The 15,075-nt window shown below is 42.8% G+C and overlaps 3 protein-coding genes across 3 annotated transcripts; 2 read left to right on the forward strand and 1 right to left on the reverse strand.

The window, feature by feature from the left end:
• The first annotated feature begins 552 nt into the window (after positions 1-552).
• Positions 553-2,028, forward strand: LOC129837745 (trypsin-1-like). The gene is made up of 5 exons (XM_055904165.1): positions 553-642; positions 821-971; positions 1,117-1,367; positions 1,560-1,696; positions 1,813-2,028. The coding sequence occupies exons 1-5, from the start codon at positions 603-605 to the stop codon at positions 2,011-2,013; spliced, it is 780 nt and encodes a 259-aa protein (XP_055760140.1). The 5' UTR covers positions 553-602; the 3' UTR covers positions 2,014-2,028.
• A 9,666-nt stretch (positions 2,029-11,694) lies between these two features.
• LOC129837749 (trypsin-2-like) lies at positions 11,695-13,380 on the forward strand. The gene is made up of 6 exons (XM_055904170.1): positions 11,695-11,764; positions 11,943-12,093; positions 12,254-12,504; positions 12,707-12,843; positions 12,949-13,050; positions 13,231-13,380. The coding sequence occupies exons 1-6, from the start codon at positions 11,725-11,727 to the stop codon at positions 13,276-13,278; spliced, it is 729 nt and encodes a 242-aa protein (XP_055760145.1). The 5' UTR covers positions 11,695-11,724; the 3' UTR covers positions 13,279-13,380.
• A 1,050-nt stretch (positions 13,381-14,430) lies between these two features.
• On the reverse strand, positions 14,431-15,075 carry LOC129837127 (trypsin-2-like). The gene is made up of 2 exons (XM_055903042.1): positions 14,763-15,075; positions 14,431-14,591 (listed from the first exon to the last, which is right to left on the reverse strand). Exons 1-2 carry the CDS (start codon positions 15,073-15,075, stop codon positions 14,431-14,433), a joined length of 474 nt encoding a protein of 157 aa, XP_055759017.1.

Here is a 15,075-nt window from a genome sequence, read left to right on the forward strand (position 1 = left end):
GAATTTTGGAGGAAGTTATGATTATACAACTTATGTAATGAACTCATGGCCATATAAGGTATACAGAACCTATTTTTACGACAGCCTTGAATAACTTTCCAACAACCTCTTAAACCCAGTTTACTTGTTTACGAAGCTAAAATTGGCCTTGTGAGCAGCAAAGCTCTGTTTGTCAACTTCTGCAAGAGAATACCAGCGTGTGAAACATACAGCTGTGTTGCAGCCATGTTGAGGTCAGATACAGTCTGAACTGCATACAATAGTGGTCATCTCAAACTGGCAGTTGTAGTGTACTGTACATGTATCACTGTCTTTTGTAAGAAATTAAATCAAATCCAGATGGCAAGAACCTGCCCTTAAGAAGTACTGGGACAAGTGAAAACATATATTTAACTTTCTGCTGCCATTAGGGTCAACTTCATACCACACCATGATGGAAACTGCTTTGTCATAATGCTGACCTTGGCAGCGCACCTTTAGACTCTGATTGGATTTCACTTGACCAATCAAACAGTTCCATTAAATGGGGTGGCACACCCAATTCTGCATATAAACTAGGGGTGCAGATTAACCCCTTTCATCGACAGGATCATACAGCAACCATGATTTCTCTTGTCTTCGTTCTGCTCATTGGAGCCGCTTGTGAGTATAGTAATGATCATAGAAAAAGAACAGGACTGTGTAATGACACTAACATCACACATTTGTTTCTTTGACGTTATTAAGAAATACGTTCTTGTTGTTTTATCACAGTTCTTTGCTTTTCCATCTCAAAAGGTGAGGTAATATAGCTAAGAATGTGCCTGCTCTCTGTTTACAGTCGCCACGGAGGACGACAAGATCGTCGGAGGGTATGAGTGCAAGGCCTACTCCCAGCCCCACCAGGTGTCTCTGAACTCTGGGTACCACTTCTGTGGTGGCTCCCTGGTCAATGAGAACTGGGTTGTGTCTGCTGCTCACTGCTACAAGTCGTAAGTAGCCTACCATTTGAACTACTAGCATCATGTTAATAATGAGTCAATAACAACTAGCAACAATTTGATAAGCTTAACTTTTGCAAAACTAAAGGAGACAAGTGAACTCCACATTCCCATGAACTCTCTCTCTCTCTTTCAGCCGTGTGGAGGTGCGTCTGGGCGAGCACAACATCAAGGTGACTGAGGGTAACGAGCAGTTCATCTCTTCTTCCCGCGTCATCCCCCACCCCAACTACAGCTCCTACAACATCAACAATGACATCATGCTGATCAAGCTGAGCGAACCTGCCACCCTCAACACCTACGTGCAGCCTGTTGCTCTGCCCAGCAGCTGTGCCCCTGCTGGCACAATGTGTACCGTCTCTGGATGGGGAAACACCATGAGCTCCAGTGAGTACAGAGTCTGGGTCAAAGGTTACATGTGCCGGTTAATCATCTTCATGGTGACTGAGTGTTTACAGGCATATAAAATGTAGACCTACTATCAAAAACACTATGTCATTATATCTAACTACAACTCTCCTCCTTTTCCACCTTCTTCTACCTTCCTCCCTCCACCTCTCTCTCTCTTTCTCCTTACAGCTGCTGACAGCAACAAGCTGCAGTGCCTGAACATCCCCATCCTGTCCTACAGCGACTGTAACAACTCCTACCCTGGCATGATCACCAATGCCATGTTCTGTGCTGGATACTTGGAGGGAGGCAAGGACTCTTGCCAGGTACTTACCACTCTGACCTCAATTCAGTGGTACCAATGATGACTTTAAATTTACTTTTCAATTGATTAGAAATTGATAACGAAATAACCAATTCATATCACTTGTCTCTCTCTCAGGGTGACTCCGGTGGCCCAGTGGTGTGCAACGGTGAGCTCCAGGGTGTTGTGTCTTGGGGTTACGGCTGTGCCGAGCCCGGTAACCCTGGTGTCTATGCCAAGGTAAGACAGAAAAATAGTTTTCCTGTTGTGTTTGCGGAAAACGTCAACATTCATGTCACTGTGACATCACTTTGGTTTCCTGAAGGAAAAAGGCATTGAGTCTATAAAACATAGATTGATGGTTTTCATGTTGCCTCCCATTGAGCGTGTCCACTAATGTCTCTCTTCTTCTTCTCTTCCTCCAGGTTTGCATCTTCAATGACTGGCTGAACAGCACCATGGCCACCTACTAAATCTGATCCTAGCTTTGGTCGTCCAGTACATTCGCACAACTCTACAACATCCCGTTCCACATCAACATCCACCTTTTGTACAGGAGATTAGACATTATTTATGTTTACGATAAATAAAGCATTTAACACTAAATACTTTTTTGCTGTTATGTTTGTACTCTCACTGTCCTTAGAAATCTTTGTAAAGGTCTTTCTATCTTCTTATGTCAAGTGGTATTACTAGTAAACACCAGAGAAACTAGTAACTACTAAAAGATGCAGGGGGTAAATTCATTGTCACCTTAACACATTTTTTAAAATCAATACAACAAGAAAAAACAAGGAACATTACTCATTTAGAGTATTCTGTCTGTGAGAGTTGTGTTGCTACTGAAATACTATGTAGTGCAACATGAACATTTTTGGATCTTACATAATGTTTTTACTCTGAACAAAAATGTAAACGAAACATATAAAAGATCTGCAAAGAAAAAATATATAAAAAGATATATACTAGACGAAGAACAAAGACGTCTGACTGCTAAGCCATCTTGGTTTCTGATATACATTTGTGACAATTACAGTATGTCATTACAACAGCTAAAAGCTACAGTCTGTGATTAGTACACCCATTTCTTGACTTTTCCAATGATCTACATAACCATTGATTCTTGAAGAGTATTACCAGGGCCGGCTCTAGCCTTTTGGGAGCCCTATGTGAGATGTGGTAGGGGGGCCCACCACCTCACAGCAAGACATTTGAGTGGCCCCCCTCTTGACGGTGGAGAGAAACATTTTTAATTTCCTGTGTGGGGTCGCAGTTCAAGAATTGCAACATTTACCTAGAGTTAACTCTGCAAATAGCACTGCTGGGTGATTTAAAAAGTCATAGTCAATCGATTAATAATATAATGATACTCTTAGCAAAAATCTTTAATTTACATTATGTAGAATCTATGAGACTAGAAAGGTTAAGAACTTTTGTGAAACATCACAGCACAATTAAAAAATATATGACAAATATAAATCAAAACTGGATGGTGTTCAGAGATAGATGGGAGGGGTTGAGTGGAGCTGAAGGATGGGACAAAAACAAACAAAAGAAAACTATTGTAAAATATACTGTGTCTGTAAAATGTACATAGTATGTATAAACTGGAAGTAGAAGACTAAGAGTTCATGTCCATTAATTTACTCCAATTAAGGGAGGGATGGTAGGGTTAGGGGGAAATAAGAAAGGACAATATATTAAACTATATATACACTACCATTCAAAAGTTTGGGGTCACTAATTTCCTTGTTTTTGAAAAAAAAGAAAGTCCATTAAAATAACATCAAATTGATCAGAAATACAGTGTAGACATTGTTAATGCTACTATTGTAGCTGGAAACGGCAGATTTTTTAATGGAATATCTACATAGGTTGTACAGAGGCCCATTATCAGCAGTAATTATCACTCCTGTGTTCCAATGACACGTTGTGTTAGCTAATCCAAGTTTATCATTTTAAAAGGCTAATTGATCATTAGAAAACCCTTTTGCAATTATGTTAGCACAGCTGAAAACTGTTGTTCTGATTGACGAAGCAATAAAACTGGCCTTCTTTAGACTCGTTGAGTATCTGGAGCATCAGCATTTGTGGGTTCGATTACAGGCTCAAAATGGCCAGAAACAAAGAACTTTCTTCTGAAACTTATCAGTCTATTCTTGTTCTGAGAAATGAAGGCTATTCCATGTGAGAAATTGCCAAGAAACTGAACATCTCGTACAATATAAAAAATAATAATAATAAAAAAATAAAAAAAACAGTATAAATCAATAGGGGCCCCGTGCATGCCCGATTGGTATTCGGCCATGATTACTACAAGTTTAGATAGCTGCCTAGATCAACTACCAATCTAAACATGTTTTGCTGACATGGCTATACTCAGGGTCAGTCAAATGGAATAGCTAATTGAGTGACTTTCAGGGACTCACATAACAATAGAAAACTGCTGATGCACAGCCAAAAACTTATTGAAACTGGTGTATTCTACTATTCTTACTCTCAATAATAATTTGAGACCATGACTGAGTTACACCCCAAAAATATATATACAGTTGAAATCGGAAGTTTACATACACCTGAGCCAAATACATTTAAACAATTTTTTTCACAATTCCTGACATTTAATCCTAGTAAAAATTCCCAGGTCTTAGGTCAGTTAGGATCACTTTATTTTAAGAATGTGAAATGTCGGAATAATAGTAGAGAGAATTATTTATTTCAGCTTTTATTTCTTTCATCACATTCCCAGTGGGTCAAAAGTTTACATACACTCCATTTGGTAGCATTGCCTTTAAATTGTTTAACTTGGGTCAAATGTTTCAGGTAGCCTTCCACAAGCTTCCCACAATAAGTTGGGTGAATTTTGGCCCATTCCTCCTGACAGAGCTGGTGTAACTGAGTCAGGTTTGTAGGCCTCCTTGCTCGCACACGCTTTTTCAGTTCTGCCCACAAATGTTCTATGGGATTGAGGTCAGGGCTTTGTGATGGCCACTCCAATACCTTGACTTTGTTGTCCTTAAGCCATTTTGCCACAACTTTGGAAGAATGCTTGGGGTCATTGTCCATTTGGAAGAACGATTTCCAACCAAGCTTTAACTTCCTGACTGATGTCTTGAGATGTTGCTTCAATATATCCACATAATTTTCCAGCCTCATGATGCCATCTATTTTGTGCACCAGTCCCTCCTGCAGCAAAGCACCCCCACAACATGATGCTGCCACCCCCGTGCTTCATGGTTGGGATGGTGTTCTTCGGCTTGCAAGCTCCCCCTTTTTCCTCGAAACATAACGATGGTCATTATTGCTAAACAGTTCTATTTTTGTTTCATCAGATCAGAGGACATTTCTCCAAAAAGTACAATCTTTGTCCCCAGTTGCAAACCGCAGTCTGGCTTTTTATGGCGGTTTTGGATCAGTGGCTTCTTCCTTGCTGAGTGGCCTTTCAGGTTATGTCGATATAGGACTCATTTTACTGTGGATATAGATACTTTTGTACCCGTTTCCTCCAGCATCTTCACAAGGTCCTTTGCTGTTTTTCTGGGATTGATTTGCAGTTCTCACCAAAGTACGTTCATTTTTAGGAGACAGAACGTGTCTCCTTCCTGAGCGGTATAACGGCTGCCTGGTCCCATGGTGTTTATACTTGCGTACTATTGTTTGTACAGACGTGTGGTACCTTCAGGCATTTGGAAATTGCTCCCAAGGATGAACCAGACTTGTGGAGGTATACAATTTATTTTCTGAGGTCTTGGCAGATTTCTTTTGATTTTCCCATGATGTCAAGCAAAGAGGCTCTGAGTTTGAAGGTAGGCCTTGAAACACATCCACAGGTACACCTCCAATTGACTCAAATGATGTCAATTAGCCTATCTGAAGCTTCTAAATCCATGACATCATTTTCTGGAATTTTCCAAGCTGTTTAAAGGCACAGTCAACTTAGTGTATGTAATCTTCTGACCCACTGGAATTGTGATACAGTAAATTATAGGTGAAATAATCTGTCTGTAAACACGTTTGAAAATTACTTGTGTCATGCACAAAGTAGATGTCCTAACCGACTTGCCAAAACTATAGTTTGTTAACAAGAAATTTGTGGAGTGGTTGAAAAATTTGTTTTAATGACTCCAAACTACGTGTATGTAAACTTCCGACTTCAACTGTAAGTTAATTTTACTCCAACGTTTGTAAACAATGTAATTGTACCACACTGTATATCTTCAGTTGATAGGCCGTGATTCAATCACATGAACATTGTAGACAAGCGAATTGCTCTGTCGATAATTTAGCTTTTTAAGGCAATTTACCACTTTCCATAGCAATCATTAAGAAAAAGTTAATTTGCCATTTGTGTGAACTATTTCTTTTAACCTTTTAAACTCTTAGGAGGAATTTCACTATGAGCATCGTTCTATTGGAATCTTCATATTATGAACATTCTATAAATCGATACAGTGTCGTGAAAAAGTATTTGCCTCCTTTGTAATTTTCTCAAACGTTGCATATTTCTGTACTGAATGTTATCACATCTTTAACCACAAACCTAATATTTGATAAAGGGAACCTGAGCGAACAAAAAACACAACAATTACATACTATTTTTTATTTTTTTCATTAACAACGTTACGCAACACTCAATGTCCCTGTGTGAAAAAGAAATTTCCCACTTACACTCAATAACTGGTTGTGCCAACTTTAGCTGCAATGACTCCAACCAAACACTTCCTGTAGTTGTTGATCAGTCTCTCATGTCTCTGTGGAGGAATTTTGGCCCACTCTTCCATCCAGAACTGCTTTAACTCAGCGACATTTGTGGCTTTTCAAGCATTAACTGCTCGTTTCAAGTCCTGCAAAAATACGTATAAGCAAAACAAAACTCCACCACTGACAGAGAGGAATAAGCCCGCACAACAGCAGGTGGGTCCTGGAAGTTTAAATAGCCCCGAAATAACAACAAATAAGGTACAGGTGAAAACAATCAAGACAAAACCAACAGAAAAGAAAAAGGAATCGGTGGCAGCTTGTAGACCGGTGACGACGACCGCCGAGCGCCGCCCGAACAGGGAGAGGAGCCAGCTTCGGTGGAAGTCGTGACAGATCCAAACACACAATCACACAAGTCTACATGAAAATTGTTAAAAAGCAACAAATTTGAAGTTTTGAAATGGCCTAGTCAAAGTCCATACCTAATCCCATTTGAGATGCTGTGGCAAGACTTGAAACAAGCAGTTCATGCCTGAAAACCCACAAAAGTCACTGAATTAATGCAGTTCTGCATGCAAGAGTAAGCCACAATTCCCCCACAGCGATGTTAGAGGCTGATCAACAACTACAGGAAGCATTTGGTTGCAGTCATTGCAGCTAAAGGTGGCAATTACTTTTTCACACAGGCAAATTGGGTGTTGCATAACTTTGTTAATTAAATAAATAAATAAGTCTGTATTTTTTGTCATTTGTAAACTCAAGTTTCCTTTGTCTAATATTAGGTATTGGTTGAAGAACTGATAACGTTCCCCCTTAAAAATATGCAAAAATAGAGAAAATTAGAATGGGGGCAAATACTTTTTGTAGGCACAGTAAGTGCACACATTAGTTATGTATTCAATGTTGTTATATACTTGAGTATATTTTAGAGAGAAGTGATATGTTATAAGACTTACTGTTACAACTGCTATGCTTTTTTCACATTGCTCTATTAAATCTAAATGTACTGTATATTGGGTGAGTCTTCTGTATACAGCAGTTCTATATTGCTTCTACAGTATGCTATTGAATACATGCTGTTATGCTGTAATGAGCCAAAATAATTTTGGCTACTGGTACATGGTAACATGGTAACAAAATTATGAATCTGACCAAATCCTAGGGTTAGAAGAGAGCCAGGGGTGCGTTCAGTACGCTTCAACGTTTGCTACGTTGTGTGACTGTTTGTACTGAACCACATGTTTCCCCAAAACGGTGCGCATCATTTTTCAACAGCCTTTGAGGCACGTTTGCTCCCATTTGGTGGGTGTTGCCTGGGTTGAACATAAAGCTGGGGTTACTGTTAGTTTTAGGGTTACAGTTGAGCCAAAATGAGTTATCATGAGTATGTTAAATGTTTATAATGAGTTGGATAAACTGATTTACTTATTTAATTATTTTCAGTTGGGTAAACTTGGTATTTTGAGGGATGGATAAACATATTATTCTTGTATTATTCTTACTTAACTCAGTATCTCCACTCAACAACAGTATTTTCAATTGAGGTTGGTAAACATTAGGGTTAGGGTTGAGCTGGGATGTGGACATGATGTTAGGGTTAAGGTTAGGGTTGAGTCGTGATCTGGACATGAAGCTAGGGTTCGGTTTGAGGTTAGGGTTGAGCTGGAATGTGGACATGAAGCTAGGGTTAGGGTTAGAGTTGAGGTTAGGGTTGACCTGGGATGTGGAACATGAAGCTAGGGTTAGGGATAGAGTTGAGGTTAGGGTTGAGCTGGAATGTGGACATGAAGCTAGGGTTAGGGTTAGAGTTGAGGTTAGGGTTGACCTGGGATGTGGAACATGAAGCTAGGGTTAGGGATAGAGTTGAGGTTAGGGTTGACCTGGGATGTGGAACATGAAGCTAGGGTTAGGGATAGAGTTGAGGTTAGGGTTGACCTGGGATGTGGACATGCAGCTAGGGTTAGAGTGGAGGGTTTGGGTTGAGCAGGGATGTGGACATGCAGCTAGGGTTAGGGTTGAGCCAGGATGTTGACATGAAGCTAGGGTTAGTTAGGGTTGAGGGTTAGAGTTGAGCAGGGATGTGGAAGAGAAGCTTGGGTTAGGGTTAGGGTTGAACCTAGGGTTAGGGTTCAGGTTCGGGTTGAGCAGAGACTTGGACATGAAGCTAGGTTTAGGGTTGAGACAGGGTGTAGACTTTAATTTACTGTCAAGGTATATTCATGCCTGTCATGTTGTATAATGATGGGAGACAGTCACAGGAATACAAAAAATGTTTTTTTTTAATTCTCTAACCAAAATAGAGTACATCATGAAAATGACAGGGACGAAGCCCAAAACAAACACGTACACATGGAACACAGGGATGTAAACCCAAACAAAAGAGCAAGGTGTAAACCTCTAATAAATACACGGGACGAGACCCGTAATAACAAGTGCAGACTAACACGGTATGTAAACCATAATACAATGTACAGTAGCCTCCGGAAATAGTTGGCGAACCACAGGAATTGCTGGACTGCTTTCACGGAGTTCGGGATGGACCATGACCTGACTAGCCCAAAAAGGACACGGACCACTGGAAAAACGAACATATAGATTATGCTCCAACAGTCTTCCTAGCACAGACCTGACCAACGAGACATGCATGGCGCGGTCAGCAGAATAGACCAAAATGTCTGTATAAACCACAACTCCCCGTCCCAGCATGTCCCGAAACACTTCATTAATAAAGGCCTGGAAGACTGAAGGAGCGATATACAGGCCAAAGGGCATCACGAGATACTCGTAATGACCCGTGGTCGTGGAAAAGGCCGTAATGCCCACCAGATTGTAAGCGCTCCTCAAGTCCAGTTTCGTGAAGTACTGCACCCGTGCATCTGTTTGATGATGGTTGGGATGGGTAAAGGATATCTGAACTTAACAGTGGCTTTATTCAGTGTTCGATAATCAATGCAGGGGCGCAGTCCCCCATCTTTCTTCTTAACAAAAAAGAAGCTTGAGGAGGCTGGTGGCGTAGATTGGCGAATAAAACCCTGCTGGAGGCTCTCCTGTACGTAGGTCTCCATGGCCTCGGTCTCCGCATAGGAGAGGGGATAGACAGGTCCTCTCGAGAGTTCTGCATCAGACAGCAGGTCAATGGCACAATCCCAGGGGCGATGAGGAGGCAGGCATGTAGCCTGGGTCTTAGAGAAAACCCGGTGCAGATCCTGGTATTTCTCCGGTAAATCTACTTGAGGGGCGTGGTCCGGACTTTCCACCATAGTGGTGTTGACAGACAACGCGAGGCACCTCCCCTGACACCCCTGTGACCAAACCAGCAGTCTCCTCTCGGACCAGGAAATAGTAGGGTTATGCCCACTCAACCAGGGGATACCTAAAACAACGGAGTGCGTGGGGGTGTCTATAATCAAAAAGGTGATCTCTTCTAAACGAGTGTCATGTGTCAGCAGAGAAACGGGAACAGTTAGGTGATGTATGAGCCCTGTCCCTATTGGACGATTACCCAGGGCTTGAACTGGAATGGGTGACTGTAGGGGATCTAAAGTAATGCGTAATGCAGTGGCCAGTGTTCTACCTAATAGATTCCCGGCAGCTCCGGGAATCAATCAGAGCTAAGATTCTGGGCATTTAATGGGAAAACACACTGGTTGAGTTGACAGAAGAGGAGAGGAGATCTTGCATCCTCCCTGGGTTGGAGCAGGGGAATTCCCTGGCTTGTCACCTCCTCGCCTATTAGTGGATAGAGGGCAGGTCAGGGAGAAATTACCCCTTTCTCCACAATAGGGGCAGAGGCACAGATTCCTCCTTCTTCTACGCGCTGCCTCGGGCAAACGTGCAGAGCCCACCTCCATCGGCTCTGGCCACAGAGCAGGTGTAGCCATGAGCTCTGGATTCCGTGCAGTTTCTTCGTCGAGACCGCAGGAGGTTGTCCAACCGGATCGCCATGCTGATGAACTGGTCGAGTGACAGGTTATCATCACGGCAGGCTAACCTGTACCCCCTCCGCTGTGGAAAACGGTGACCAGAGCCGACTCATTCCATCTGGTGGAGGCTGCGACGGTCTGGAACTCCATGCCAAACTCCGAGGCGGTCCTAGATCCTTGGCGGAGTTGGCGTAGGCATTCACCCCCCTCTCAAACACTGAGTGGAAGAGGAGGATGAAGTGCTCGTAGGACTCGACCTCGGGTCCACCCGTTTCCCAGACCGCAGCACTCCAGTCCAGGGCCCGTCCGGTCAGTGCCGAGATGGCGGTGGCAAACCTGTCTCTCCCGGAGACAGCCTCGGCATAGCAAGCGAGGTACAGGTCGCATTGTAGAATGAACCCCTTGCATCTCGCTGGGGCGCCGTCAAAGCGCTCCGGGAGGGACAGGGGTATTCCGCGGACCGGCTCAGATGGGATGGAGGTGGTGTGGAGGTGGTGTGGGGGCTGATGCCGGAACTGGTGCTGGGGACTGGAGGGACTGCACATTCCCCTCCAAATGCAGGATGGTTGCCACTACGCTGTCCATGGCGCTGCCGAGTCTGGAGAGACAGTTCTCGTGATGCTAGTCTGTCCCCATGATGTTCGCCAGCTCGGCCTTTCCTGCTGTCTCCATTAGATGGGTTGATTATTCTGTCATGTTGTATAATGATGGTGACGTAGATCTCAGGAGCTGGTGAACGGAATGATTAGCAATACTGGGGGAACCATGACAATACCTAGCATAATAAATTGCACTACCAAAGTGTGTGCTTACTTTGAGTGTTTTACAGAATATAAACTGCATACAATATAACTTATGTAATGAACTCATGACCCTAAGGTATACAGAGCCTATTTTTACGACAGCCTTGAATGACTTTCCAACAAAACCCCTTAAACCCAGTTTACTTGTTTACAAAGCTAAAATTGGCCTTGTGAGCAGCAAAGCTATGTTTGTCAACTTCTCCAAGAGAATACCAGCGTGTGAAACATACAGCTGTGTTGCAGCCATGTTGAGGTCAACATACAGTCTGAACTGCATACAATACTGGTCATCTCAAACTGGCAGTTGTAGTGTACTGTACATGTATCACTTTATTTTGTAAGAAATTAAATCAAATCCAGATGGCAAGAACCTGCCCTTAAGAAGTACTGGGACAAATGAAAACATAAATTTAACTTTCTGCTGCCATTAGGGTCAACTTCATACCACACCATGATGGAAACTGCTTTGTCATAATGCTGACCTTGGCAGCGCACCTTTAGACTCTGATTGGATTTCACTTGACCAATCAAACAGTTCCATTAAACGGGGCGGCACACCCAATTCTGTATATAAACTAGGGGTGCAGATTAACCCCTTTCATCGACAGGATCATACAGCAACCATGATTTCTCTGGTCTTCGTTCTGCTCATTGGAGCCGCTTGTGAGTATAGTAATGATCATAGAAAAAGAACAGGACTGTGTAATGACACTAACATCACACATTTGTTTCTTTGACGTTATTAAGAAATATGTTCTTGTTGTTTTATCACAGTTCTTTGCTTTTCCATCTCAAAAGGTGAGGTAATATAGCTAAGAATGTGCCTGCTCTCTGTTTACAGTCGCCACGGAGGACGACAAGATCGTCGGAGGGTATGAGTGCAAGGCCTACTCCCAGCCCCACCAGGTGTCTCTGAACTCTGGGTACCACTTCTGTGGTGGCTCCCTGGTCAATGAGAACTGGGTTGTGTCTGCTGCTCACTGCTACAAGTCGTAAGTAGTCTACCATGTGAACTACTAGCAACATGTTGAGTCAATAACACCTTGCAAGAATTTGTTAAAAATAACTTTTCTAAAACTAAAGGACACAGGTGAACTCCACATTCACATGAAAAGTAAAACACGTAAAAATGGAACTCTCTCTCTCTTTCAGCCGTGTGGAGGTGCGTCTGGGCGAGCACAACATCCAGGTGACTGAGGGTAGCGAGCAGTTCATCTCTTCATCCCGCGTGATCCGTCACCCCAACTACAGCTCCTACGACCTCAACAATGACATCATGCTGATCAAGCTGAGCGAACCTGCCACCCTCAACACCTACGTGCAGCCTGTTGCTCTGCCCAGCAGCTGTGCCCCTGCTGGCACAATGTGTACCGTCTCTGGATGGGGAAACACCATGAGCTCCAGTGAGTACAGAGTCTGGGTCAAAGGTTACATGTGCCGGTTGATCATCTTCATGGTGACTGAGTGTTTACAGGTATATAAAATGTAGACCTACTATCAAAAACACTATGTCATTATATCTAACTACAACTCTCCTCCTTTTCCACCTTCTTCTACCTTCCTCCCTCCACCTCTCTCTCTCTCTCTTTCTCCTTCTCCTTACAGCTGCTGACAGCAACAAGCTGCAGTGCCTGAACATCCCCATCCTGTCCTACAGCGACTGTAACAACTCCTACCCTGGCATGATCACCAATGCCATGTTCTGTGCTGGATACTTGGAGGGAGGCAAGGACTCTTGCCAGGTACTTACCACTCTGACCTCAGTTCAGTGGTACCAATGATGACTTTAAATTAACTTTTCAATTGATAATGAAATAACCAATTCATATCACTTGTCTCTCTCTCAGGGTGACTCCGGTGGCCCCGTGGTGTGCAACGGTGAGCTCCAGGGTGTTGTGTCTTGGGGTTATGGCTGTGCTGAGCCCGGTAACCCCGGTGTCTACGCCAAGGTAAGACAGAAAAATAGTTTTGTCCTGTTGTGTTTGCGGAAAACATCAACATACATACATCACTGTGACATCCCTTGTTTTCCTGAGAAAAAAAAGGCATTGAGTCTATAAAACATTGATTGATGTTGCCTCCCATTGAGTGTGTCCACTAATGTCTCCCTTCTCCTTCTCATCGTCTAGGTTTGTATCTTCAACGACTGGCTGACCAGCACCATGGCCACCTACTAAGTCTGATCCTAGCTTCGGTCTTCCAGCACGGTCCTACAACTCTACAACATTGTTTGCAGTTCCACATCCATCTTTTATACTGGAGATTAAATACTAATGACAAATAAAGCATTTAAAATAATTTGAGTTACTGAGTCTATTTCCCAAGGTTAACTATAAAAATGAATATACCGTAGAACACACGTGTCAAAGTCATTCCACGGAGGGCAGAGTGTTTGCGGGTTTTTGCTCCACCTTGGACTTGATTGATGAATTAAGGTCACTAATTAGCAAGGAACTCCCCTCACCTGGTTGTCTAGGTCTTGAAAGGAAGAACCAAAAACCTGCAGACACTAGGCCCTCCGTGGAATGAGTTTGACACCCCTGCGTAGAAGGTACTTCTTACATGCATGCAGCATAGAGCACATATTCATGAATGTAGTAGTGCAATATTTTGTTCTGTATGTCATCAAAGGAGTGTTGTTTGCAAGTGGAATGTCTAAATGTGTGTGTTTATAAATCTGTAATTCTAACAGGGGGGGGGATCTACCATGGTGGGGGGATCTAGCCATTTATGTTTGGTTATCAAATATGTGGGAACATATCAAACAAAACTTGGGTTGCTGATTCTCTGGCTCCACAGAATACAGATTCTCTGACTGCACAGACTACTCGCTCTACAAATCATTAGGATTATGTTAATTATTAATTTTGGTGAACTATCCCTTTAACCTTGTAAGCTGTTAAGAGGAATTATTTCTCACTACAAATATCTTTCTATTGGAAACGTCATAGACATGTTCATATTTTTCATAAATCCACAAGTGGCAACATTAGTTTTATGGGGCTATGCTTGCGTAAATGTCAGAGAGAAGTGTTCACTTGATGCATAAAAAGTGTTACGACTATGTATTTTCCCCAATGCTCCGATAAATCAAAATTAACTATATTCAGTACACACATTTATATTTCTGCTACAGTATGCTATTGAACACATACTGCTGTGTATGTGTTCAACAGTGTAAGGTGCCTTTCTCACTGTTGCACACAACTGGGCCACCGTAGTCACCCCGAGAGAGACAATGAGAGATTTACTTTACTGTTTCTCTGTACTTTTAGGTCCTAATGGTTTTGATAAGCTGTTCAGAGGCAGTAGTAGAGCAGTAGTAGTATCTACAGGTCAGTGCTGTTCAGTACCTGGCAAGAGTCCTTGCCTCCCTCCATGTATCCAACACAGAACACAGTGTTAGTTATCATGCCAGAGTAGGAGTTGTTACAGTCATTGAAAGACAGGATGGGGAGGTTCAGGCACTGTAGCTTGTTGCTATCGGCGGCTGTAAGGATGGATGAAAAATTAAAGAATGGACTGAAAGAAAGAAGGGTGAATGAATGGCAGAACGTGTCAATTATGGATCATTTACATTTTAAAATGATTACCTGACCAAGTATATTTGATAAAATAGCCCCAAAATAGATGAACAAATTGACGCGGGTGCTGTACTCACTGGAGCTCATGGTGTTTCCCCATCCAGAGACGACACACATGGTGCCAGCGGGTGCACAGCTGCTGGGCAGAGCAACAGGCTGCACGTAGGTGTTGAGGGTGGTGGGTTTGTTCAGTTTGATGTTATTGTTGATGTTGTATGATCTGTAGTTGGGGTGGGGGATGATGCGGAAAGAAGAGATGAACTGCTCGTTACCCTCAGTCCTGGAAATGTTGTGCTCGCCCAGATGCACCTCCACGTGGCTTTGGGTAAAAGAGGAAGAGAGAGACGGGAGAAAGAGAGAGGGAAAGGGGTGGGAAAGTAAGTCTTTCAT

The sequence above is a fragment of the Salvelinus fontinalis genome, chromosome 38, assembly GCF_029448725.1.
Source record: "Salvelinus fontinalis isolate EN_2023a chromosome 38, ASM2944872v1, whole genome shotgun sequence".
Taxonomy (NCBI): Eukaryota; Metazoa; Chordata; class Actinopteri; order Salmoniformes; family Salmonidae; genus Salvelinus; species Salvelinus fontinalis.

Excerpts from the sequence above, each read along its gene's own strand:
- LOC129837745 (XM_055904165.1), top strand. The coding sequence starts at position 603 with ATGATTTCTCTTGTCTTCGTTCTGCTCATTGGAGCCGCTT. Across the intron at positions 643-820 it reads TCTGCTCATTGGAGCCGCTT|TCGCCACGGAGGACGACAAG; the intron begins GTGAGTATAGTA and ends CTCTGTTTACAG. Across the intron at positions 972-1,116 it reads GCTGCTCACTGCTACAAGTC|CCGTGTGGAGGTGCGTCTGG; the intron begins GTAAGTAGCCTA and ends TCTCTCTTTCAG.
- LOC129837749 (XM_055904170.1), top strand. The coding sequence starts at position 11,725 with ATGATTTCTCTGGTCTTCGTTCTGCTCATTGGAGCCGCTT. Across the intron at positions 11,765-11,942 it reads TCTGCTCATTGGAGCCGCTT|TCGCCACGGAGGACGACAAG; the intron begins GTGAGTATAGTA and ends CTCTGTTTACAG. Across the intron at positions 12,094-12,253 it reads GCTGCTCACTGCTACAAGTC|CCGTGTGGAGGTGCGTCTGG; the intron begins GTAAGTAGTCTA and ends TCTCTCTTTCAG.
- LOC129837127 (XM_055903042.1), bottom strand. The coding sequence starts at position 15,075 with ATGAAAGACTTACTTTCCCACCCCTTTCCCTCTCTCTTTCTCCCGTCT. Across the intron at positions 14,592-14,762 it reads GGGAAACACCATGAGCTCCA|CCGCCGATAGCAACAAGCTA; the intron begins GTGAGTACAGCA and ends CCATCCTTACAG.